Source organism: Trametes versicolor, assembly GCF_000271585.1.
Source record: "Trametes versicolor FP-101664 SS1 unplaced genomic scaffold TRAVEscaffold_12, whole genome shotgun sequence".
Taxonomy (NCBI): domain Eukaryota; kingdom Fungi; phylum Basidiomycota; class Agaricomycetes; order Polyporales; family Polyporaceae; genus Trametes; species Trametes versicolor.
The window spans coordinates 1,951,388-1,976,380 of NW_007360332.1; the positions used below are offsets into that span (position 1 = coordinate 1,951,388).

Below are 24,993 nucleotides of genomic sequence, written 5' to 3' on the forward strand. Positions count from 1 at the left end.
CCCTTGGCATTTTACAGCGACTACGTCAAACCTGTTCCTACACTACGGCCGTGTTAGCATCATACCAACTCCGCGCAGTCTTGAAAACGCGATATCGTCCAAACGACTGACACGAGTATATACACTTCTACAAAAACAAGCCTTTCTCCCTATGTTTTGCGCAGCTCCTATGCCTCGCTCTTCACAATCGCAGCGCAAATTGATCCTACGAACTCGGTGAATGCGTCTGAGTTGCTCTCAGGCTTAACGTCCGCCTCTTGCTTCGTCGCGGGGGTGTATGGCGGCGTCTCTTCTACAACGATGGGTAACTCGGTTCGAGCGTACTCAATGGCATGCTCGAACATGGTCCTCCCCCCGTTCGCCGCGCCCAACCCTTGCTTGTACTCGTTCATCTTTTCTAGCAGCAGCGTCGCTTGCCCGCGCGTGATACCGATCACCCCCTTCTGGACGACCTCTGGCGGTATGCCGACTTCGTCGCCAAGGTTGGCAATCCAAGACAACTGTGGTTGTGATGGACTGTCGTGGCAGTTGGACCAATGGCGCGGATGTGGGGGAGGCTCGTACTGAAGCCTGTCGTCAGCATCACTAGCTTTGGACGGATCATTCGGCGCTGCACATCGTGCTTACCGGAACATTTCCCCGGCCCAGCGAGTCGATGTACTCCGCGGTAGGACGCTCACCGCTCTTCAGCTTCGTGATCAGGGCGGCAGCCTCCGCCTTGGTCACCTTCTGCGTGGTGGTGTCCATCAAGCCCCAAACGACAAACTCTGGTATGGGGATCCCCAGGATAGTGCACAAGACATATATGTATCTGGACTGTCGGTCGGTCATCGGCTCTGGAGACAAACATAACGGTCAGCTTCAAGTGCGAAGTGCGCGACATAATCTCCGCGTACCTCCTCCTGTAGCCCACTCTTCGGGAGGGCGGATGAAAGAAGATGTAGCCGAAATCGGGGTGGTTGGGTCGGCGTTGTGAGGTACAACGGCCCCGGTTGCGACATGGCCGTCGGCCGCAGGCGTGGATGAGTGAGGAGATGGACTCGTCGTACGCAGCATCCACTGTCTCTTTCTCGGGGCAGACTCGGGGGAGTGATGGGAGGAGACAAGAATGCGCCCCTATACTTTGTCTTGTGCCTGTGCTCATGTGCGACGATGTTAGTCGTAGTTGGTCAAGTCTGAACTCAAAGAGCGCTCGCACCTCGATCGGAGGCCGGTCATGCCGGAGATGCCACTGCTCATCCACTATGTGCCTTCGCAAAGGCGGATGTGTATGGTCGTGATCGCACGACCAACAGGATCGATCACCGTTAGCCTCACTATGCTGCTTCTGGAGTGCAACGCAAGTATGTGCACGCTGCTCGTTTCGGCTAAATCCTGTCCAGCGTTGAGTATTTGTATTCGCTTCCACGACTCTGGTGCACTGTGAGACTAGTCTACTTCGAACGTGCCCTCGGGGCCAACTGAAGATATTCTTGCGGGCTATTGATACATCAAATGGTGACAGGTCGCAGCTTACCACTCTGAAGACGGAGACACCGGTCCTCTGGCTCGACTGCGGCGGTCCGTTCCTTCACCGCGGCCTCCACGTCGTCCTCCCCTTCGGCGCAGGCAACTCCGCTTGAACGTACTTGACCGCATTCTCCAACATGACCATTGCGCCACGCCTCGTACAGAGTCGCTCCTGATCCTCCCGCAGTCGTCCTATAAGAAGCGACGCCTGGCCGAGAGTGAGGCTGTCGAGCGTCTGGCGCATAACCGTCCGCGGGACGCCCATCATGCTTATCAGCCGAGTCAGCCAGGCAAGCTGCATCGCGGTCGGCCGAGCATGGCAGTTCTTCCAGTTACGCGGGTGGGTAGGGGGTTGGTACTCGTATTCCAACGTCGGCTCTTGTGTCATGCATGTGTACTGAAACGGGAACACTCACCGGTGCCAAGCTGCGCCCCAAGGAGTCGATGTAGGCAGAGGTTGGACGGACGCCATCCAGGAGCATGCGGATGAGTACCCACGCCTCGGCCTTGGTCACCGCTTGCGTGTTGGTGTGCAGCTTCCTGTCATCGGCGAAGGGTATGTGTATCCCGGTACTCTTCCAGAGGTAGTATAGTTTCCCTCGCTGCTTCAGGGTCATGGGTTCTAGGATCATTCAAGTTGAGGTCAAGCTGTTGCTCACAACCAAGGGCGACGTACGTACCGCCACCAGTTGCCCATTTCTCCACAGGGCGAATGAGCTCGAAAACGTCTGCCATCGGCTCCAAGCGGCTTTCTCCGGGAGTTACTGCAGAGGGAGGTAGTTGCTCGGTAGGGGTGTCGTTTGCTAGTCCGAGTCGTAGAAAATGCCGAGCTCAGAGTCGGCGTGATACCAAGGGAGATAGTGCTGAATGGGGGAGAGAGCGGTCCGCGGGCGCGATCGGTGGCCCGAAGAGCCTGCGAGTACGATGATCTGCGGTTGGATCTTGTCAGTATCTCGTCTGCATCTCACAGCCTTGGATCGCGTACGCAACGCGGCAGCGCACGGGCGCTGGATCATCTGGAACGCAGATGTTGCCAAATAAGTATACCTCCACTATTCCGCTATTCGCGCTTAGATCTCCCCTAGTAGCTTTGCACTAGATAAGCATCCGTCTTCACTGATATCTTGTTTGATTCTTACTCGTACACAACACAAAGGTCCAAATATGCCCCTGCCGTCAAGAGCGAGCTACTCCTGTTCCGGAGTCGGCAACTCGGCCTTCACCGCCTGCACGGCATGCTCGAAGACCATCCTCCTCTCTTCCGCGGGACGGATGTGTCCCTTCTGCTCTCGCAACCGGCCGATCAGCAACGACGCCTGGCCTCGAGTAATTCCCTCAAGCGCCTTCAGCTTCACGGCTTCAGGAATACCGATATCGTCGATGAGCTTGTGCAGCCACGCCATTTGCATGGTTGTCGGCGCCGCATCGCAGTTCATCCAAAATTGCGGGTGCGGCGGAGTCGTGTACTGAACAATGATCAGATGAGTCGTCTAGACAATTACGCGTTGAGGGCGTAGGAATTGTCGCTCACCGTGTCAGGATTCCAACCCAGAGAGTCGATGTACTCCGGAGACGGTCGTAAGCCGTCCAATATCATCTGGATGAGAATGTACGCCTCAGCCTTCGTGACGTTTTGCCCGTTCTGATCCTTGACGTAGAGGAAAGGAATATCGATCTGGTTGTAGGCGGCGACGTTGGTGAGCGCGATGCGCTGCCGCTCGGTCATGGGCTCTGCGGGATGACGGTCAGTACGCGCCGCGTTGATACGTTGAGCAAGGTACGTACCCCCGCCGGTAGCCCATTCCTCTGGAGGACGTATCGGAAAGCATACTAACGGCATGACGATACTTCAGGTGAGGGATTGCAGATTACCTGTGGTTGCGTCAGCTTAACATCGACCATATGGCATCGTTGCGGCTGTCGACGCGCACCACAAGAGGCTGCGTGAGCAAAGTGCGAAGAGGACGTACCAAATGCGAGTGTTAGGGTTTCGTATGGGTAGTGAGTGATTGGACTTCGCGCCTTTGGACCTCATTCTATACTCTGAGCAGACCCCGATCTCGAGTCTTCTGGACCTTTCGAGAAAGCGACGGCTCTGGACAGCTTGGCCTGATCGTCGCCTGCTCCTTACACGTACTGGCTATTCATTCGGAACGTTTGATGACTCGTAATCCGCTGGTGCACTGCGCAGCGGCGCTGCAGTGGTTTTGCGGCTGAACCTGCACATGTGAGCGATACATGTCGTGTCAGCGACCCCTCCGGTGAGTAGCATGCGTCCCATGCATTCAACATTGCTCAGCAATGTACGCAACGAGGGCGGTAAGTCAGAAGGTGCCGTCGCGGCAACGGCGACAACATTCCGGTTACGTGTTGCGGGTTTCCGCGAGACGTACCGATGAACAATACTGGTTGCAGATACGTTTCGAGTCTGCATCCAAAATGAAAGTAGTGGAGGGTGAGCGTACATTGAGGGCCGTCTGCTAGTGGTCAGTGGTTCGTTCTGAGAGACGAACTGGTCGCGCCCGCTGACTTCGTGGCAGGCGCGCCCGGATGTAGCCGGATCCGGATGTTGGATCTCATAGACGCGCGACGCCGGCGACACGTCTCTCTGACGCGTCGTCCTGCTGCGTTCTGTGAGGCTTGCTGTTGCTCAAGTACCTAGATATCTACCTCCTAGTCCTCCCAGTATCTCCTATGTTTTTCAATGACACATGAGATATACACTATGCCGCCCTATTAGGTTGCGTGTCGGAGCGGGCGCAAGCGGTTATAATTCCGCAGAGCTCGCTCCGAAGAGCTTCAATTAGTCTCCTCATAGTTTCCCGGTCGAAGGAACATCTCGTACGTACTTTCGATATCAAAGGACGCGTTTGAAACTCATTGGTTACCCCATTGCATCCCCTCCAGGTAATATTCCCAACGGATGCATTGATTTCCGGCGGGTGCTGCCAGAAGTTGGGTCTACTAGGTGATAGCCGCGCGAGAGACGACTGCCACAGGTCTTCGATGCATCTTACTACCATCGATATCCTTTGGAACAGAACCGTTGAGTAACTTGAACAGAAAACAGATCCCTCTTCTCCCGCCGGAAGGACCTTGCAACTCTTAATGAAACGGCCCAGACGGCCCGATACCAATCTGGTGACCGACATTCGGGCCTCTCTTACGTCGGATCTTACGAGCCGCTCTGACTCGACGGTGGTGAGGCACGCTGAAGATAGGTGTAACTCATAGGCGGAGTCACCACAAGATAGGACTTCGTCGTACATATACCGCAGGTGAGCTTTCAAGTCATCCTCGTCATACTTAGTACCCGCCAAAGTTCAGCCCACAGGTAAGTAGTAGCTGTGACTCACCTCCCACGCGTCCTGACGACAAGAAGTCTATTCGGTTCGATCAAAAGTATGACAGCACCACCCCAGTTCATTGACCTCAGCCGTCATCTGTCGCCCGAGACGTTAGCACGCAAGGTTAACCCGTTGAAGGACATCATCCGCGTGGTTACAAACAACCCGCAACTCATCTCCTTGGCTAATGGTAAGGATACTCAGTTTCTACGCGGCATGGCTCGCCTGCTCATACGTATGTTGATACAGGAGACCCGCACCATTCGCTCTACCCGATCCGCCGCATCGACTATGAAGTCGCCTCAGCCGCTTCCGACGACCCAGTCGGGCAGTGGAAAGCACTCGGCTCTTCAGCGGCTACCCAAGTTCTGAGCACGTCCAAGGACGACGAGTCGAGACGTCTCCTCAACAGCGCGCTCGCGTACGGACACGGCGCGGGCCTCTCAGACGCACTTCGGATCGTAACAGAGATCAACAACAAGTACCACACCGCCCCGCACCATGTCCCCACCATGACACTCGGCAACGCGGATGCGATCACCAAGTGCCTCCGGATGCTCGCCACGCCTGGAGACTCATTTTTGGCGGACGAGTTCACCTTTGCGCCTATGCCGATGGCAGCAGAGGCGCACGGCGTCAACTGGGTGCCGGTCAGAATTGACTCGGGCGGGCTTGTACCTGAAGAGCTCGAACGCATTCTCGCGAACTGGAACCCGGAGCGCGGGCGTAGGCCTCATGTCTTGTACACAACGCCGTAAGTAGTCGAACGTACGCTATGAATGAAGTAGACTAACATTCTTCGTTTAACAGATGCGGACAGAACCCGACTGGATCCACGCTGAGCCTAGAGAGGCGCAAACAGATATACGACATCGCCCAACGCTACGATATCATCATCATAGAGGATGGTATGTAAGCTATAGCCGTGTACGAGTATCTCGCTGACATCCTAAATGCACGACCAGACCCTTACTACTTCCTTCAATACGACGCGCCCGGGTCTGAGCCCGCACACATGACGAAGGATTTTGCAACATCTCTGTTGTCCATGGACGTCGACGGGCGAGTGATACGCATCGACAGGTCTGTCTCCTCAATCCCCTCGTCACCAGCCTCTCTCTGAACACCCTTCCGCCTTCAGCTTCAGCAAAATCATGGCCCCAGGCATGCGCCTCGGCTGGATCACCAGCCACCCGGACTTCTACACGCACCTCGTCAAGTTCATCGACCTCTCCACGCAGAACCCGCACGGCTTCGGGCAGATCCTCATCGTCGAGCTGCTCGGCCCGCACGGCTGGCAGCTCGCCGGGTTCGACCGCTGGGTGCGCAGCCTGTGCGCGGACTACCAGCGCCGGCGCGACTTCCTCCTCGCGCTGTTCGAGCGCGACGTCGCGAGCACCGGCTTCGCAAGCGCGGACGTGCCCGAGGCGGGCATGTTCATTTGGGTGCGCGTGGACGTCGAGAAGCACCCGCGGTTCGTGCGCGCGGCGGAGGATAAGACGGGCGCGGGCGTCGCGAAGACGAACACGGGCGCGTTAATGACGGAGCTCTTCGATGCGTGTATCGCGAGTGGGCTGGTCATTTGTCCTTCGTCCGTGTTCATCCTGCCTGCGGACCCGCGGTACGACGACGTATCCGAGCCTATCGATGATGTGAGTGGAACTGTACATACAACCTCCGGGGAGACTCGCTGACCCCTATTCTATAGCGCTCGAACTTCATAAGGGTGACGTTCGCGGGCGCCGAGGAGACGATGGCGGCCGGCATTCCTATCCTTGGGCGCGTGCTGAAAGAGTTCTTCGCTGGCAGTTCGCTTGCGAAGTAACGTACTTGGTTTCCTACCAGGGGATCAGGCTTATAGGGAATCCTGGGGTCACCGAAAATCAATTGTTAGACGATGCATAGGTACAGATCTACACGGAAGGGTACAAAACAAAGCGAACATATAGATATCATGTGTATTACAGCAGCCCAGCCTCCTGAGCCCGTGCCCAAGCCCAACGCTATCCAAGAATGTAGGGTAGGAGCCGTTCTACGAAGCCTCGTACTTCATCGCGGCCGAGCAAGTGTCAATAAGTTATGTGCGTAAGGACCGTGCGCGTATATGTCATCGTCGGGTATAGAAAGGCAACCTCTGGATATATGTACAACGTGAGTGGGGAGGTTACCGGCGCGTCGTGACGCTGCGCACGACCTGCTTCCACATGCGCCCGAAAGCGTGTGGCCGCTTCGTCTTCTCCTTGCCACTGCCACTCAGCAGCTCGGGCGCTGTCGCCGCGCGCATGTGCAGCGGAGCGCCGCCAGCGGGTAGATCGGCAACGGAGGTCGCGGCGGACGAGATGACGGACGGGGTGGAGCTCTTCGTGCCGCGGGTCCAGCGCGCGAACGTAACTCGCTCCGTTTCCGGGGCTTCATGCTCGACGTCGGCCGCGCGCGCTTTGCCCTTGCCCTTGTAGGCCGGCACGGGTAGCGAAAGAACACCAACAGGCACGTCGTTGAGCTGGAGCTGGACATGGCCCGGGGAGAACATCACGCCCATCTCGTCGACCGTCGGCGCTTGCGAGTTGAGCGAGACGTCGCTCGCGGAGGGGCCGGGGCTCATCGTGAGGCTCGGGGTATCGCAGTAGACGGAGCCATATCCGGAGGCAGCGGACGCGAGAGACGCGCGTGACGACGCGCGCGAGCGGAACTGCTGGTTGGCGGGCGCGGACGAGGCGGTGAGGGAGCCAATAGACGCCGTGCTCTCGCGCGAGTTCGTGCGTACGGGCATGGGCGGGGGCGGGAGCGCATCGACCGAATGCGTCTTGGTGCTCGCGAGAGATGCGAGGGACGCGGTCGAGCGGCGTCGAGCCTCGCGCGCCGACACGGGCAAGATCACGCCCTCCGCTTTCAAGCCGAGGCGCGAGAACCGCGGGGCCGCGGACTGCGTGAGCCAGTTATCCTCTGGGCTGCGCGAGGTCGAAGGCGGGGGGCGGAGCGACATGCGGCGCGGGTCCGCGGCGCGCTTGACAGATCCCGTGGAGCGCGCGCTGGGGGTGGGGGATGTTGGACGCGAAGACTTGGGACTGCCATGGATCGGGGCGGTGTGCGCGCGCGGCGGCGACGGAGAAGACGACGAGGCGTGTGGTGGCCGAGCGCGAGCGGGCATGGTGTTATGCACCCAGGTGGGAACAGGTGGCACAGGCGGGGCATCCTGCGCCGTCGCGGACTTCGTGCGCGGCCGCGGGGGAGCTACGGGGGTGACGGGAGATGTGGGCTCAGAGGACGCGCCTGAGGACGTAGGCAGGCTCAATTTGGACAGGACAGATCCCAATGTGCGTCTGCGCTGCTTCTTGACCTCTGGGTCGACCACGGGAACAGCGTCCGCCGGGATAGTGATGGAGGATTCGGCTAGGGGAGAGAGGTGCTTGGACCCCCCTCCCGGAGTGGACGGTGCGCTCGCGACGAGCGAGGCATTGGCGGTAGCGGCGATAGAGGGCCCGGCGAGAGGAGAAGACCGCAGCGGTCGCGACAAGTGCGAAGGCGACAGTGAGCCCACGGTTGCCGAGTGTCGACGGGTGGCGATGGAAGGCCGTACAGGGATCGTCAACTGGTGGTCCGCAGAGGGTAGGCGGGGAGGTGAACGAGTGGCTGTAGAAGGAGCGGCGAGCATAGAAGGGCCGGGCGTGGGCTGAAGAAAGGATTAAAAGGTCAATACACACGACGAAAAAAAGGGACAAGTGAGAGGAGGAAAGAAAGAGGAACAGAGGAGGACAGGGGCGCAGGTAAGGGAAGTCAAACAGAAGACCAGTGCTTCAGATATGATGCAATGAGCTGCGACGTGATGACCGATAGATCAATGGCGACGAGAGTCAGGACCAAACAAAACTGAGATGGAAGCAGTCCCGGCGAGCAGAATCTGCCTCGAACGAGGTGGCAGACGAGAACACGGTATCAGCTACGCTTGCCTCATAGCTCGTTATATCGTCTTTGCTACCGGACACGGGTTGGCCGCATGCCCGGATCCTGGCCACAACATAATCTGCGGCGCAACATGTGCGATCAGGCTGATGGACATACATACGATGGCACAGCTTTGAGCTGCACCGAGCACGTTGCTTACCACGCAGTCAGAGTAGGCGCATGTGTGCCTATTATCTTTCCCTTTCACGGCCGCGAGGCGTTCGGGCAACTCGTGCGGGTTAGCAAACAGCCAACTGCTCTTGGTACCCGTCTGCGTTGGATATTCTGCGTTCGGCGCGACAAGAGCTCGAGTCAAAAAGCCGGAGCGGCGTGATTGAAAGGGAGTGGGAATGGCGATGCCAAAGCGTCTGGCAGGACGCGCCGAGCGAAGTCCAGAGCGCTCGACATGTGCCTGACGCAGACGTGATGCGTACCTGCCGGATATGAATTCGGCGCAGACAGTGGCACTCGTACGTACGGAATGCGATATGGGCGCGCACTCGGGGATGCAACGAGTCTTCGAGCCAAGGGAAGGTAGAAAATGAGGACTCACTTCATCGTCGATCGTATCCGAGGCCCTGGAGAACGCCTTCGGGCGCGAAAGCACTTCCATGGACGGAAAGGAGGACTGAGATCCAGAACCAGGCTACCAGAACGAGCGAGCAGAGGCAACGAGAACGGGCGCAAGTGGTGGTGAGAAGCAGGAAGCGAAGGAGGCAGCGGCGGAGGGGGGGCGGGCGCAAGATTGGCCGCCGACGTGCGCCGGCTGTATATGACCGTCTTAACCACGAGGCGTGGCGTCCGTCGATAAGAGCGCTGGGAGACCTTGTCTGAGATGTGACGAGAGGCCGAGGGGCCTCACGATGGGCGGACGAGCGACCGTCCACGGCCTGGTCCGTTTCGGAGTGAGAGACGTCAGACAAGCCGCAAATTGGGCTCCGGCATCGCTTGATCTGTTCCTCAGCCCCGCACCGGGGAAATTGCGAACGCCACAGGCTGGCTTACTCCTGAGAATCCGCATCTGTTGGGAGGTCGGCTTTCTAGTGTCGTGGTGGAATTGAAGAAGGAACGAAGACGGGAAGTATTGGAAGGCACGACCTTCGCGCGTTGGCGAGTTCGAGTTTCCCTGTTTGTCTTGCTAGCCTCGAGGCCGTGAGCGAGTCGGGCCCTCGATCGATCACTTCAAATGCCGCTTACCTCGGGATTAAATTTCGGGCGAGAGACGTCATCGCGCACGGTGTAGCGCCCCATACACTCCAAGAGGGCCAGACGGATCTTCCGGAGAGCGGCGGCTGAGCTTGATTGAACGATATTCATTCGGGGTGGGGAGATGACGAACGGGCCACGATTTCTCGCCAGGCTCGGACTCGCACCTCACATAGAGAAGCTCAGAACCTTGAAGGTGTTATCTTCATGAACAGAAATGTGCCTCGGCTAGCCGAAGGGGGAACTTAGCCCGCCTCCGAGCTGTCGGAGCCAACGTTCCTGACTTGAGGCGATGGTAAGCCATTCCCCTTGCTTAGGGCACATCGTACCGACGCAAGCCTCCAATCTGTCTGAGCGAGCACTGCGAACGTTGGGAGCAGAGTCTCGACCGCAGTAGGTATTTATTTTCCTCCCCGGGCCGAAGAAAGAAAGAATCGCCTAAAAAGGATTAGCCTCGATTTAGGCGCCCGAAATGGTGAAATTCCAATATGCGCCGATCTCGATGGTTGAACTTGTGGATGTTCAGTCCAGTGCCTCGACAAGCGATTATCACCTACATCGCTAGGTGACGCGTTTTGCGTCCGCGACCTCAGGAAGAGGTATGTAGCAACCAGGTGAACATGGCTAGACGAGAGCGTAGTGGAGGTGGCGGTGCCGTTCGATGGAGGGTATCTAGTCTTGGATTTCTGACCCAAAATGCAGAGCAGCTGCATTTTCTCCTTCCGCCTAGATCTCCATACATTCTAAGTTCTGGAATGCGGAAGCAGTCGATCCCTATAAAGAGGTGATCAAGTTCTTAGTTTGCTCAATTTTCCCCTCCTAATCCCTCAACTCGACCAACATGAACACCGACACAGATGGCAATGGTATGTCACTTCCACTTTACCCGGATGTGGAGCTATTGGTAAAATCAAAGCACTAAAGTGTGTCCAAAATCAGATAAAGTCGGACGTGTCGACGCCGAAACCCAGGACCAGGATGTCGGCGCGTCCAACCCTGAACAACTCGGAGAGCATTCGGAGTCTGTCCTCAGCAGCAGTTTACAGGAGGTTGCCCCTGTCGGGAGCTCTGTGGGCACCCATGTGGTGAATGGAGGCATAATAAATGCCGAAATCCTGCCGGTAGCCAACAGCGTAGCCCCCAACCTAGCCCCCGTGGTCGGCTTTCCTGCCCACGAATGGTCAACCGCTCGCTGTACGTCTTGTTTCTATCAGATTTACTAGATAGATCCCTTACCCCTCATCTCTCATCATTAGACCCGGCAACCACACGCCAGTTGCATACCATGCAGTCACTCTCAGTAGCGCACAACGTAGACCTACCATTCCTCGACGACCCCGAGCAGCAGATTAACCGCGCCGGCGCGAGCCGCCTCATCGAGTTCCTCATGCAGGGGGCCACTCCTCCCACTGCGGTGATCGACTACATCTTGGCCGAAGGCGTCGAGGTATGTATATACTCTCTAACCCCGCACTTGCCGCCCATCTGACAGTGCTTGGCCGCAGCCTGAACCTACCGAACCCTTCGTGTGGCCCAACGGGGACACAGAGTTGCGCACCGAGAGACAGGCACAGTACATCGGGATGCTATACGCCCAAATAGGCGTTACGCCACCCCCGCTCGACAACCTCACTCAGAACGAGGCGTCTGCGGTGATCGCGGCGCTGCGTAATCCGTCTGAGTTCTCTCGCGTCGCGGTAAGTGGCCACTACACGCGCTTGGGTTATCTATAGGGTGGCCAAATTGTTGCTAACTGTCAATTCTTTGACACACGCAGCATCTTCCGAACCGGAACCGTCAGCTTTAAAGGGTGGAAGTACGGGTTCCCAACACGATTGCGCGAAACCGTCACCCAGCCGAACGCGCCGCGACTGCGCCTACGCGCGCCCAATGCTACAGAGTCTCAAGCATTGGGAAGCTCGCCACAAGTCGTACAGGCGTTTCATCAGTACATAACCCCCGCTCTCCCAATATATCATAAGTTCAAAATGTCTACGTATACTCCCTAAGCCTTAATAGCCTACATGGTCAGACCAGACTTGCAGAAATCGTATGTTCTGGTCTTTCGGAGTTCTCAGGCGCCCAACGGGAGGGGGCTCGGAAGATGCCGACGGCTCGAGGCTCTGCGCAATCGAAAGAGCGCTCGCGTTAGCCATCGCCGCAACCACAACGAACTCTGGGTCGTACTCGCTCAATCTATGGCGATAGCCTTCAAGTTCCTGCTCAGGAGAACTGCGCTATGATGGAGAGTATACTCTATTCACGGCTACCTTGTCGAGGAGCTCGAGCATCATCTGTCAAAATCGGGTGGGAGCTTCGTGCGTACCCGCCGCCGGCGTGCTCAATCTTCGGGCGTCATGTTTGCTACAAATCAGCCATGATATGTACAGTGTCTTGTTAGCAGGCTCTCCGATCTTTGGAACCAACTTGACTCACAGACCCCCATAGATCTACGGTGGGCAACCTGGCGTGTGACGCTCCTAAGGCCCTGCGGGGTGCCACGGCTATACTCCCACCAGTGGTCTTATTGGCACCGCCGCCACCTGAGATGCACGCCCGTACTCCGTGTATTTCCGTAGACGCATCTCTGATCATCCAACCGACTCCTGTCAGCCTGGGCGGCCGCCACAAGACCTCGGCCTCTTTTGAAGCTCCCGCGCGACACACATCACCTTCGATCAGCATGTATCTGCATAGCATGTCTTGTGGCACGGGCGTTCAACTGGGTACTTGAAACTCAGCCCACTTCTCCTTTAGTGTGGCCCGGTACGCCCGCGGCAGAACCTCTGGTTAGAAGCGCTTTCGGTGAGGGGAGGGTTGAAGCTTCTTGATTTTGACCGGGCTTCCAGCGCGCGCGAGATGTAGTGATCGGGCTGCTCGGCGAGTATTATGATATAGCTCCTAATTGGTACGTGTATGAGGATACCGCATGCTAAGGGTTTCTCAGTATGACCTTTGCTGATCTTGCGCAGCTCCAGGTATCCGGAAAGACGCTCGCTCCCAGACAGCCTCAACCCGCCAGGCATCCGCGCGTATTTGGGGCCAGCCTCACGTTCATGGGTTCTTCGACTTCCAATACGATGCGATCACTCACCTTCTCTGCCCGGCGCTGATGGCGCTGCGCTCTTGTGACCCGTTTGTGGGCGTACCCTGGGAGTGAGCAGCGATGGGCGTCCTTGCGAACCTTATACCGGCGCTCAAGGAACGCGATATATGTTCTGAAGCTCGGTGATACGTCTCGCCCTCCGTTTCACAACGCCACTAATCCCCCAGAATGTCCGCGCCTGGAAATACGACGTCCACAAGAGTCCCCCTGAATCCTTTGGCTTCGCTGCCAAAGGTCCCGGCGTTGGACAATACGTTCGGAGCAGTGCTTCTTGGCACCTTCGTCGGTCTAATGTGAGTCTCCGTCGGGTCTCCTGCTAGTAGCGTATCCGGAGTGCACGAGCTAATATTCGTCGCTGTCAGATTATACGGTCTCACGTTACATCAGTCATATCGATACCTTCGCTTGTACCCGAACGACTCCCGTGCGCTGAAGTGCCTCGTATGTTTTACCTTTTTTGTCTGCACTACGGCTCGTCCTTGACATGAACTCATAGGTGGCGTTTGTTGTGTACGCCCTGGCGGCGTTCCCGATGGGGGGCATTAGCTGACATGCGTTGTAGCCTTCTTGAAACGATCACCTCTGTCTTCAGCATGCACGTTTGGTGAGTTGATCCCGTCTACAATCCTGCGGGACCAGGTCAATGACCAAGGTTGCAGCTACTTCTACCTCACGACGAACTATTTTAACCCAGAAGCGCTGCTCCACGGCGTCTGGTATGTGTTGCGATGGAAAGTCATGTCGGGCTCAGCTTGCTGAATTTACCGTTCGCTCAGGTCCTTGAATGTGCGTTCTCTCTGGTGACAGATGTCATCGTTGACCTTATATCTTTGCTTGAAGTTGTTTCCCGTCGCATCAGTGAGTCCGGATGTGCGTCATACGCAGATCGTCTTCATCAACTGTCTTCCGTGTACAGGGTATCATCATGATCTCCGCGCAAAGGTAAGTGTCTGCATCCTTTTCTGTGATGGTTGCAGTTAGAAATGCTAACTATGATGCAGCTTCTTCGCTCGCCGAGTGTGGCATCTCGGGGCACGTATCTCGAAGGCAGTTGTGCTGTTTGCGGTACGTGCTTTGCCGTTGACTATGTCAGTGTTTGCTCATGTTAGATGCTCGTTTCAAGGGCACGCTGTGTATCGTTGAGATAGGTACGTGCGTCTTCAAGCGAGTGAGAGAACTTTATTGAAAGTATCTCCTATCCTCGTAGGGTTCTTCATAGGTAAAGTATTACCAGCCTACGAGGCTCTGCTTACGCTAATATTACTCTATAAATGTTATAGCCGCGTCGGCCGAAGCGTACGTATAATCACGAGTATATCTATATCATCACAGAGCTGACACTAGTGTAGCTTTATCATCCCCACCTTCGCAGGTTTCCGACGAGTCACAGTGCGTTTCTTCCCCCTGCGTGCTCTTCCTATCGTTCACCTCGCTATAGTGGCTGGTGTCGACGGGCTCTACCATGGCTGTCACGGCGGACATGACGCTCACCGCCGCACTCATCGTATTCCTACACCGTAGTCGTACCGGCCTGAAGAGGTATGCCCTCCCTCCGACCGAGTAATTCCGATACTAATCAGGTCTAACACTGGTAGAACCGACACTATGATCGACATCTTGATCCTCTACTCGGTGAACACTGGTGAGTCTTTGCTCTCTTGGTGTCGCTTGTAATGTGCTCAATAGCGAATATTGTAGGGCTCCTGACAGGGTACCGTACGCAGACCTTGCTTCATGACTGTTAGCTGATGAAGTCCCATATAGGATCCTCAACCTTCTCTCGCTGCTATTCGTACGTCATCCCTACTCTGCCCTCTCAGGAAAGTAATACTGACTTTGGCCAGGCTTTCATTCGGCCCGGAGACCTCATCTACATCGGTTTCGGAATTGTGGGAGCGAAGAGTAAGCCTCAAAGTGTGCGTCGACATCGTCGCACTACTTATATCTCCCATTTCGCACAGTGTACGCCACAACGCTGCTTGCCGCGTAAGTTACACCCCAAACTCGACGCAACTAAACACAAAGCCTGACCCTCCTATTTCAGCCTCAACTCGCGCCAGTCGCTCGCCTCTCATGGCTCCGGCATCTCGAACGACACCAACCCCTTCGGGTTCGGAGGCACGGCTGCGCTGCATATCAGCCGTCGTACGCGCGGGGGCTCGCAGGTTCACGCGCCGCAGGTAGGGACACTCCCTTTTTGGGGTCCCCAGTATGCTGACCCATACCGCCGCGGCGCTCGGCAGCTTCGACCTTCGCGAACCGAAGAGACATCGGTCATCGAACTCAAAGTGCCCTCGCACTTCGGAGACACAGTCCGACTCGGCGCGGAGACAGCGGACGATATAGACTTGCCGCGTTCGGAGGCGAGTTCCCAGTATCGTCGCGCCGCCGATGAGAACGTTTAGGGTACCGAAGTATTGAGCCTCGGAATACGTATGTATCACGGTGTAGACTCTTCTTGTGGTGAGTGTTGTAGTGGACTGTGTATGTACTAGTAGTGTTGCCCTGTCGCTGCCCCTCTTTTTTTCAGAATTTGAATTACTTATACCTCTGCATCCTACGTCTGCTCTCTATACCCAAGGAGCCACTATCTAGCATCAAACAGTTCCGAGTGCTAGTGTCATACACGAATATGTGTTGTACCAGGTCCGAGACTGCTTCCGGTTCCTAGCGCAGCTCGGCATATTCCGATTCACACATGGCCGACGGGAGTCGTTTCGAGGCTCGAGCGCCTCTCGCTCTCCGCGATGCTATCATCATCTAGGACGCTTCCACCGGTCTCTCTTCTCCCTAAATCGAGATTTCTGAGCAAAACCTGGTTGTTAATCATGAACAGAGCATAGTTGAAGCTGAAGTCAGGCTTCCTTGGCATCGTTCCTGCACGTCTCGCGGAGTCGATTCCGAGGCCACCCTCTCGAGAACGAACTCTAGAAGTCAGGCCTTCTCTTCATGGACCTGAATTTCCGGCAAGCTCAGGTACCGACCCTCTTCAACCCCTGCGCCACGAGAGCCCGATGCGTATGGCTCACGGCTACGTCAGCTCCGTCGATGTCTGCGTCACGGCTGCGTGCACCATAGACCATTCAGAACAATACGTGCTATGGGGCCAACTTCGTGATTCAAAATGTACACGGTGTGAGTATAGCTCTTGTATGATATGTCATTGGGCTGACAGAACCTAGGTACGCTTTCCAGGAGCTGTCCTTGCCCACACACGGGCATCGTTACAGATATATCATCCCTGCAGGTTGCTTCATGCCAAGGAACATGTCATGCTGCGCGGATTTGCGCCTGTAGAAGCAACCCATGTAACGCTGCTAAACGCAAACCTAATACGTGCCGGTAACCATCAGCTCCCTGCGGTATATGAACATGCAGACGAGACATAACCGTCTTGCATCCCCGAGACTCGAGTACTGTTTTCCGGCAGCTTTCCTCTCTAGCAGCTCATCCATGGCCGAAGAACAGGCTCCCTATTTGATTATTCCCCAGATTCCCTCTCTTGACAACACGTTCGGAGCGATTGTGATTGGAACATACGTCGGGCTTATGTGAGTGTGTCGCGTATGTGAAGTACGCCGCGCTGATCGACTCCATTTGATAGTTTATATGGCGTCACAATACATCAAGCCTACCGCTATTCCCGCCTGTATCCTAATGATTCCTGGTGGTTGAAGGGTTTGGTGCGTGACTTGATAATCGACTTCGTCTCGCATATCACTGACGTCTCGGTGGAGGTGGTCGTTGTCTTGTCAGTATTTTGTTTGGATCGACGGCGGAGACGTGTGCGTCCGGTCTGTTGACATCGCTGGATACAGGGTTTTGGAAAGTCTCACTAGTGTTCTGGGCATGCACGGATGGTATGTGATTCCGTATCGCTTCTCATGCGCGACCTCAGAGCTTACCCGCCTTGCGAAGCTACTACCACCTCGTAACGAACTACTTTCAACCAGAGAAGCTCGGACATCCAGTATGGTGCGTATCTTCGCCAATGATGTATAATGGTCTGCGACTGATACGTGTCTTAGGTCCATCAATGTGAGATCTGTGGTCATCTTTCTGTCTTCCATACCGACTGACCCCGGTACTTCACACAAGCTGTCCCCGACGATCTCGGTACGTCGTATCTCATCTTGTCGTGTACTAGGATATTCTCATATCACTCCCATTCTCGCTATATTAGGGACTTTCTGTAATCACCGCTCAAAGGTTATATGTCTACCATACTCATTTGGTTCCGAGACTAATGATACCTGCCCCTAGCTTCTTTATTCGTAGGGTGTGGGTAATCGGCGCACGTTTCAGACCCGTGGTTATCTTCTCGGTAAGTAGCCAATGTTGTTATTGTGACGGCGGAGACGGTTAAAATGACTCGAGACTACTTAGACTCTATGCTCTCTAGCCTCGCTAGGTAATGTCGCCTGAGTTTTCCAGTTGTCCTGCCTCTGAACGGAGTTCACCGCGGTAGGTGTCTCAGCAGGTATGTTCTATACTCCTGAAACGATTTATATGACATCTTACCCAGCATTTGTATATAGCTACGACAGCACAGGGATTCATTGCAGACGGAATCCAGGGAGTACCTCTTGTATCGGTAAGAGTTACAGAAAAAATACGACGGCATGGGCACTAAGTGACGAGTAGAAATTGTGTGCAATCAGTTCCGCGCTTGCCCTTGTATCTGACCTGCTCCTTGCTTCGGTCCTCATCCATGTACTGCATCGTAGTCGGACTGGGTTCAAGAGGTACGTGTATTCTATTTACCCAGGCATAAGTAGTGCTAAGCAGCCAACGGGTGATGTAGGACGGACTCTATGATCGATCTCATGATCATGTACTCAGTCAGCACTGGTGCGTTCACACATCTATCTTCTCAGGTATATGTTCTCTGACTACGAGATACGCTAGGCTTAATCACTGGGTAGCTATCGGGCGCCAACATAAGGAATCATCTCCCATAACTAAGCTCTTCCCAGGATTGTGGATATACTGGCAGCCGGACTCGTAAGCCTCCCAGACGCTCTGCGGCATCTATAGCTAACATTCATATTATAGGCGTTCGCTTTTCCTGAACAACTATTATACATCCCACTCAGTGTCGCGGGTACCAAACGTAGGCGGCTTTTATATCCGAGAGATGAGGGGAGGCTGACTTCCCCGGGCCACCGGCGTCGCAGTGTACGCCAACGCCGTCCTCGCAGCGTGAGTTCATCTTGGCCCCGCCGAGCCTTGTCGTAGCTTACGCAAATGGCGTAGGCTGAATTCACGACACTATATCGCATTGCGCGGAGGCTCTAACGAAGTCTCCAACGAAGTTTCCGCTTTCGGATTTGCTCCGCCCCCTGCGGGAAGCGTCAGCGACATATATACGCCGCAGGTCAGTAATCCACACGTTTTTTGTATGTCTGCTTATAACGAATTGGTGGCACAGCTCCAACGCTCGATGCGCGCGACCAACGCCACGGATATATCACCCGCGGTGATCGAGCTGAGGGTGGCGACACAAACTGCGTCTACCCGGAACAAGAATGCCTCCGCTAGTGCGGAAGACCTTGCTAGCGCTGACGGCGTGTACGCGGCGGCGGAGAAGGAGGTTGCGTAGGCAGCCTCTTCAGATGGTGTTGTGTCCTACGTGGTCTCAGGGGGATCGGAGGGCGTCCATGAGTACTTCAGAAATTCGTGTTTGATAGGTTATCGACCACTTCGAACGACAAGTTGTTTTGTCAGTATATAAACGCCTTCCATTAAAGCTATATCGCAGAATACGATAACCACGGAGTCAGAAAACAACCCACTCGCCCAAAGCCCGCTTGTTCCTCTGCGCGATCGCGTTGCACAACCGGCAATATGACAGCCTCTCCCGCGCATCGGCCTGCGTGACATCACCTACACCCTGCCCCTCGACACTCTCGGACGTATCCGTGCTTTGGAGCCGCATCGCGTAGCAGTCCAAGGTGAGATCACGACGACAGCACTCGCAGACGTACCGTGGTGCGCTTTTGTCGACCTCGTCGCCCCCATCCCTGTCGATGATCCCCAGTGGCAGGAGCAGCCTGATTCTAAGCTTATTCAGGCGCTCGCTCTCCTCGCGCGATGCAAGCAGGCCCACGTATACTGAGGACTGCGCTCGAAGCGTGCGCATGTGCTCGCACACCCACTTCCGGCCCGTGAAGTGCGCGTACACGGCGGCGATCAGCGAGAGCCGGTGCGCAGCGTAGGTCAAGAGGAGCTCGGGGAGCGGGCGCGCGAGCCACATTGCTGAGCCGCATGATTTGCGCATCGCGACGACCGCGGCTGTGTGGCACGGGATGAGGTTGGGAGCGTGGAGTGATCAACGGACCGGGGAACTCACAGTCTTTCAGCTCCCTCCCAGTGGCGTCGCTATCCTTAGGCAGCAAGTTATACAAGCCGACAACGTGCTCGAGACCGCGCAGCGTGTGGATGCCCGCGTACGCGCTGGGGTTGTCCTCGACTTCGGCGGAGATTGATTTGAAAGAGTGCTTGATGAGGTCTGGATCTGGCCGGCCTGGCTTACACTTGTGCACACGCGCGGCGACTTCGACAAGCTGCAGGTCGAGGACGTTCGCGAGCACGAGACCGTAAGCGAGCAGAAGCTCCAACACGTCCGGGCGGCCGTCAAAGAAGACCTTGGTGATGTGCGGTAGGGAGAGGAGCGCGAGGAGGGGGGCGAGTGCGGGGTGAGGGCATGGGATTGAAGGCGGGGTGGTGGATGACTGGGAGATGCAGTGATTCGGAGAGGACGGAAAGGCGAGCACGTCGATGAGAAAGACTTGTCCGGCGAGAGAGTCGCAGAGTGATATGATGCTGAGGACGCACCCAGGCTTGCCGAGGTCTTTTCCGATACATTCGACTAGTATAACGGAATGAATGGAGAGGGCAGACACAGCGAGTGCGATGGACGCGGGCGTCGAGCAGAGGGTGACCTTGAGCACCATACGTGGGTGTGTATGAGCCTCTGCGGGTTCGTGGATGGGTACGAGCCTGAGCGAAAGTCGATGAGATACAAGCTCGAGTGAGATACGCACAATAAAGGGACTTGAACAATCGCGTTGTGCAAGCTGCTGACATGGGCGTCTCGAGACTACCGCAGCACCGCAAAGACGCCATTTTCTCGTCGATAGCTCTAACCCAGTCACGCGCGTGCTCGAATACCAGGAGAATAGGAATTGGATGGCGCAAACGATAGTACATGCATCCTTACCCATCAATGCCAATGCCGTGCGCGATTTGACGTGAATGAGTAGCTTAGGAGCGCGCCCTCAAGCTCAGCTGCGTTCAGCAGGGTTATGACGCTCTCGAAGAGGTCATAAGAGGTGTAGCCTTGGACTACATCCCTGCATAGTGATGATAGAAGGGCACACATAGTCCGAAAAGCTCACCTTGGCGCTCCTAGAATTCGGTCGTCACGACCTCAGTCCCCCCACTCTTCTTTGGAACGTCATCTCCGCGACGCGAATTGGGCGACAAAATATCTGTGCAAAACATTCGCTGCTGCGAACACCGTAGGGGTCCGAAGTGTTGCAAAGACGAACTTGTTTGAAGCTGTACAGAGCATTGCCAACGCCACTGGCGGCGTGCAGGGTGAAGAAGCGCAGGCCAACTAGCCAGCCCAGACATGCTCAAACGCTGATACTTGACAGTAAGGGTGCCTTCATCCATCGAGGGGCAGAGCTAAGGGATGACCTGAAGACCATTGGGAGGCAAAAGCGAGAAAACATCGTCGGAGGATGAGTGCTGTGTTTGTCCTTGTTAGGATCCAAGGCCAATGACGTCCCGATTGGGATCTGCAGCCGTCTTCCTAGACGCTGCAGTCATGCCTTCGCAGTGGTCTCTCTCCTGGATTCTTCCTCTAACATCTACTTGGTGTTCAATATTTTAATGCTCTATTCATGATGTCAAGTCCCCGTCCCCAAGCTCATGAAGAATGCCTCCCAAGACTACCTCGCTCGCCGGCGCCGTGGTAAGGACGCTCTCACGCTTGTCTCGTTCGCCCGTGGGCCGCCAGCATGCACGCTTGGTAAGTGTATGTGTCAGATGAGTTTCTTATAGATGGTAGAAGGCTATGTAGGACCTCAGGAAATGTGGATACCAAGTCAAGTTGCTCCGCGTGCGAGTCGGCGTGCCTCGTGCCCTCGATGGCGGACCGCCGCGCAGAAATCATCCGGTAAGTATATTCACCCACACTTGAACAAAGCGTTGAGCGAATTCCTGTTCAGGTGTCAGCGTTAGCGCTATAGCATCGATAGGGTTCGATGAACCTTGGTGGGTGCGTACCATTCACAGGCCAAGTCAGATTCAACGCTCTCTCATCTGTCATCATTTCTTCTCTCAGCTCGGTTGAGCAATGCTTCGTGATGCCATCTATCATGCATTATGGTTCAGATAGGCTCTCTTCCCCTCGCCCCTCGGAAAAGTCCTCTCGAGACTATATACTGAGTTAGGCGGCGCAGGAGCAGTGCTTGAGCCTAACCACCGTCACGGAACCTACAGATAAAGGCGCCGATTGTATAGTATAAATATACCGCGAAGGAGGGTCGTCTCGCAACCTCCAGTACAACATCACCATGGCTCTCCCTCCCAACGGTTCTTCAATCCCAGTAGCCCAGGTCCCCGCGTCGATAGCCTTACCCCAGATCCCCTCCTTAGACAACACTTTCGGAGCCCTGGCGGTTGGTACGTACGTAGGACTGGTGTGGGTATCACGTTCGTGTTTGATTTCCGAGCAATACTCACCAATTTTTGTAGCCTGTATGGTGTGTGTATGCATCAAGCATATCGCTACTTCCGTCTATATCCGAACGATTCTACGTGGCTGAAGAGCTTGGTATGTGTTTTGAGAAGGGATAATTTTAACATCACATCCTCCGATTCTTACATCTAGGCTGTGCAGGTGGCAGTAGTCTTGTCAGTAGTATCGTCAAGTCATCGTTGATTCAATGTCTGACTCCTCCGCCTAATTTTCTCGGTACCTAAAGGGTTCTGGAGACATTTACTAGTATCCTGGGAGCGCACGCATGGTACGTGAAGGCATACGGCCCATCAGAAGTTTATGCTGACATCAAACCCGCGTTAGCTATTACCACCTCATCACGAATTACTTCCAGCCACAAACACTCGCACGCCCATCATGGTCCGTCGTCTCTACTCTGAGCAGGGATCTGACATTCATCACTAATTGGCATTATAGGTCGATTAAAGTGAGCCGGGAATATTCTCTTTACGGCGTAATGGACTAACATCAGTATCGAATGCTAGCTGCACCCGGCGGTATCCGTATGTCGTGTACAATGTTTCTCAAAATCATCTCATTTTCAACATTCTCGTTATACAGATGCTATCTATGGATATAACTCAGAGGTAGTGTCCTCATCATATTCACCATATTTCCGCACTGACGTCATCTCTAGCTTCTTCATCCGCAGGGTCTGGATTATCGGTGCACGATTTAGACCCCTAGTCATTTTCTCGGTCAGTAGTCAAGTTCGGCATCTGAAATGGCGGTCACTGATGACACTGCGGGCCGGGAACCAGACTATATGCTCCCTGACCTCACTAGGTATAGTGGTCCTTTGCCTCGTTACGCTCGGCGAATATCTGAATGATATATTGCACATGCAGGGTTCGCCACAGGTACGTGACACCTTGTGCACCTGTCGGGGCCGATGACAGGGCTCACACAGTACTCATTTAGCCGCGACAATGCAAGGGTCTGTTGGATTTTAACAGGGAATCACAAGATGTGTTAGATGTCGCACTGATCCCCGTTATAGGTTTCTCCGAAACGACATGCAATCGGTGAGTAGTTTATCCTACATGACATTTTCGCACATCACTTAGTGGTTATCTGCGCCTGACAGAATCTTAGTGCACTCAGTTCCGCTCTGGCCTTGGTAGCTGACCTGCTACTTGCGTCCGTCCTCATTTATGTTCTTCATCGCAGCCGAACGGGGATTAAAAGGTAAGCATAAGCATCCTTTGCAAGTGAAGGTGTACTGTAATTGAACATGTGCGCGCACATTGCAGTACGGACACCATGATAGACCTGATGATAATGTACTCGATCAGCACTGGTATGTTCTGGTGTGCACGTCTTCTGTCTTCTCGACCTTCAACCTGACTGCGACCTATGCCAGGACTTCTCACAGGGTAATTATTTATATGCTGCGATCAAGCGCTACTCTTATAATCTCACCGCTTGCTAGGATTATGGATATTCTGGTGACCGTACTCGTGGGTCTGCTTGTTGCGTCCGGGAGACGCTCGGTCACTTACCTCATAAAACCAGGGATTCACTCTCCCTGGACAGCTGCTCTACGTTGCTTTTGCTATTCCGGCTACCAAGTGTGAGTGGATTTAACCCTCCCTGATAGATCGAGTACTGACCGGTGACACGCCGCTTTCGCATTGTGTTGCAGTGTACGCCAACACCCTTTTAGCAGCGTGCGCACCCTCGACTTTCACTGATCCCTTGAGCTCTCAACGAATTCGAATTTACTCGTGTAGGTTGAACTCGAGGCAGCGGCTTGCGTCGTGCGGAGGCTCGAGCATCGTCCCCAACGAGGTCTCCGCGTTCGGATTCGCGCCGCCCCCTGCAGCAAGTGTCGGCGAGACATACGCGAGCCAGGTTGGTGATCCAAACATACGCTCTGTGCATGTCAGTCACACTTTGACAATTCGATGGCGCAGCTTCAGCGCACGATGCGCACGACGAACGATGCCGGCGCACCCGCAGTGATCGAGCTGAATGTCGCGACACGAGATGCGGCTACCGGAGATGGGAGCGCCTCCGCCAGCGCGGAAGACGTCGCTAGGGCACACGGGCGGTACTATGCGGAGAAGGAGGCCGTGTAGGCCAGTGATGGCAATGGCGTTGGGTCGCGATCGCATGGGGTTAGCTATGGTGTCGCAGGGCGTCCATACTTCGGGAGAATTCCCTAAAGCTATGACATACATATATTACAACCCTGTAAGTATACTTGACCTCTACCGGTCCCCGGTATCCCGCAAGTACTCTGGACCGGGCTGTATTGCTCGGCGTACTCGTAGGATGGTGGGGTTGGTAGAAGTCAACCCCACCAGACGCCCAAGGCCCGAACCTTGGGGCGCCGTACGATTATGTAAAGTACATGACGTAACGCATCTAATCTACGGGCGCCTATGCGCCCTGGGTCTCCGAGAACCTCGGAGACCTCGTTCTCCTTTACTCGATGACGGTTAGTCGTCCTCCGCGCACGACCTAGCACGGTCTGGTTATGAAAGAACCGACGGGTTCTTACACTCTCCCCCCCTAGACCCGTGGTAGGGTCTCAAAATTAATATACAAAGAGGAAGGGCCACAACTCGGAGTGGCGGTAGCACAGTATAATACACGGGTCCTCTGCGCTGCACTCGCAGAGGCCCTATAATACAAGGGTGCGGCGATGAGGCCACTTTTATATATACACTAGGCGCGTCGCATTCGACATCCTAGGAGGACGAGCGTCGTCCATGCCCGGAGTACTGACTCGCGACGGGGGCATGCCGTCCGAGCGGTGCTTCGCGAAGGGTACGCGGGAAAGGGTGGACGCTACTGCGTCCTGCACCGTTATATACACCATGACGTTGGTGCGACGTCTGGGTGGATGAAGGTACCAGGCGGTACGGATGAGCATGGACGCATTCGTCCGGGTATAGGGGGCTTCAGGACTCTTCGTCCATCTGCTCCGTGGGGTTGCCACCCTCCGGGGTTGCCGTCTCCCCGTCAGGCTCTTGTCGCGCCGCGTCGTGGTCGATGTTGTCGACCGTGTGAGCCGATTGGTCGACGTCCATCTGAATGGGCGCGGCGGGGTTTTAAGCACTGGGGTCGGTGCGGCTGAATGGTGC

The 24,993-nt window shown here is 55.4% G+C and overlaps 8 protein-coding genes across 8 annotated transcripts; 5 read left to right on the forward strand and 3 right to left on the reverse strand.

Moving 5' to 3' along the window:
- Positions 1-2,304: 2,304 nt before the first annotated feature.
- On the reverse strand, positions 2,305-3,381 carry TRAVEDRAFT_60981 (uncharacterized protein). The gene is made up of 5 exons (XM_008045728.1): positions 3,295-3,381; positions 3,041-3,240; positions 2,649-2,975; positions 2,495-2,597; positions 2,305-2,438 (listed from the first exon to the last, which is right to left on the reverse strand). Exons 1-3 carry the CDS (start codon positions 3,347-3,349, stop codon positions 2,697-2,699), a joined length of 534 nt encoding a protein of 177 aa, XP_008043919.1. The 5' UTR covers positions 3,350-3,381; the 3' UTR covers positions 2,305-2,438; positions 2,495-2,597; positions 2,649-2,696.
- Positions 3,382-4,913: 1,532 nt separating this feature from the next.
- On the forward strand, positions 4,914-6,681 carry TRAVEDRAFT_133162 (L-tyrosine:2-oxoglutarate aminotransferase; the record flags this gene model as incomplete). Its single annotated transcript, XM_008045729.1, has 6 exons — positions 4,914-5,046; positions 5,106-5,610; positions 5,667-5,764; positions 5,822-5,939; positions 5,998-6,508; positions 6,565-6,681. The coding sequence occupies 6 exons, from the start codon at positions 4,914-4,916 to the stop codon at positions 6,679-6,681; spliced, it is 1,482 nt and encodes a 493-aa protein (XP_008043920.1).
- A 339-nt stretch (positions 6,682-7,020) lies between these two features.
- TRAVEDRAFT_40243 (uncharacterized protein) lies at positions 7,021-9,411 on the reverse strand (the record flags this gene model as incomplete). Its single annotated transcript, XM_008045245.1, has 2 exons — positions 7,021-8,526; positions 9,352-9,411. The coding sequence occupies 2 exons, from the start codon at positions 9,409-9,411 to the stop codon at positions 7,021-7,023; spliced, it is 1,566 nt and encodes a 521-aa protein (XP_008043436.1).
- Positions 9,412-10,845: 1,434 nt separating this feature from the next.
- TRAVEDRAFT_52847 (uncharacterized protein) lies at positions 10,846-11,811 on the forward strand (the record flags this gene model as incomplete). Its single annotated transcript, XM_008045383.1, has 5 exons — positions 10,846-10,870; positions 10,944-11,198; positions 11,261-11,451; positions 11,510-11,701; positions 11,782-11,811. The coding sequence occupies 5 exons, from the start codon at positions 10,846-10,848 to the stop codon at positions 11,809-11,811; spliced, it is 693 nt and encodes a 230-aa protein (XP_008043574.1).
- A 1,467-nt stretch (positions 11,812-13,278) lies between these two features.
- TRAVEDRAFT_52848 (uncharacterized protein) lies at positions 13,279-15,515 on the forward strand (the record flags this gene model as incomplete). The annotated part of the gene is made up of 21 exons (XM_008045384.1): positions 13,279-13,403; positions 13,473-13,551; positions 13,607-13,620; positions 13,673-13,714; positions 13,770-13,826; positions 13,887-13,896; positions 13,951-13,968; positions 14,027-14,052; positions 14,112-14,175; positions 14,234-14,258; positions 14,318-14,329; positions 14,391-14,406; positions 14,460-14,499; positions 14,549-14,649; positions 14,706-14,752; positions 14,809-14,821; positions 14,875-14,902; positions 14,955-15,012; positions 15,072-15,096; positions 15,155-15,290; positions 15,354-15,515. 21 exons carry the CDS (start codon positions 13,279-13,281, stop codon positions 15,513-15,515), a joined length of 1,098 nt encoding a protein of 365 aa, XP_008043575.1.
- A 1,048-nt stretch (positions 15,516-16,563) lies between these two features.
- TRAVEDRAFT_52849 (uncharacterized protein) lies at positions 16,564-18,712 on the forward strand (the record flags this gene model as incomplete). Its single annotated transcript, XM_008045385.1, has 18 exons — positions 16,564-16,661; positions 16,715-16,861; positions 16,929-16,970; positions 17,029-17,085; positions 17,139-17,148; positions 17,209-17,226; positions 17,294-17,319; positions 17,374-17,434; positions 17,579-17,590; positions 17,649-17,704; positions 17,772-17,855; positions 17,915-17,961; positions 18,019-18,031; positions 18,087-18,114; positions 18,166-18,223; positions 18,288-18,312; positions 18,367-18,487; positions 18,542-18,712. 18 exons carry the CDS (start codon positions 16,564-16,566, stop codon positions 18,710-18,712), a joined length of 1,074 nt encoding a protein of 357 aa, XP_008043576.1.
- A 177-nt stretch (positions 18,713-18,889) lies between these two features.
- Positions 18,890-20,066, reverse strand: TRAVEDRAFT_52850 (uncharacterized protein; the record flags this gene model as incomplete). The annotated part of the gene is made up of 2 exons (XM_008045386.1): positions 18,890-19,404; positions 19,463-20,066. The coding sequence occupies 2 exons, from the start codon at positions 20,064-20,066 to the stop codon at positions 18,890-18,892; spliced, it is 1,119 nt and encodes a 372-aa protein (XP_008043577.1).
- A 1,629-nt stretch (positions 20,067-21,695) lies between these two features.
- Positions 21,696-23,982, forward strand: TRAVEDRAFT_52851 (uncharacterized protein; the record flags this gene model as incomplete). Its single annotated transcript, XM_008045387.1, has 20 exons — positions 21,696-21,808; positions 21,877-21,955; positions 22,022-22,035; positions 22,107-22,148; positions 22,205-22,261; positions 22,319-22,328; positions 22,387-22,404; positions 22,463-22,488; positions 22,539-22,599; positions 22,663-22,761; positions 22,823-22,838; positions 22,902-22,926; positions 22,997-23,089; positions 23,155-23,201; positions 23,265-23,277; positions 23,334-23,361; positions 23,417-23,474; positions 23,547-23,571; positions 23,635-23,755; positions 23,818-23,982. The coding sequence occupies 20 exons, from the start codon at positions 21,696-21,698 to the stop codon at positions 23,980-23,982; spliced, it is 1,110 nt and encodes a 369-aa protein (XP_008043578.1).
- Between the last annotated feature and the right edge of the window lie 1,011 nt (positions 23,983-24,993).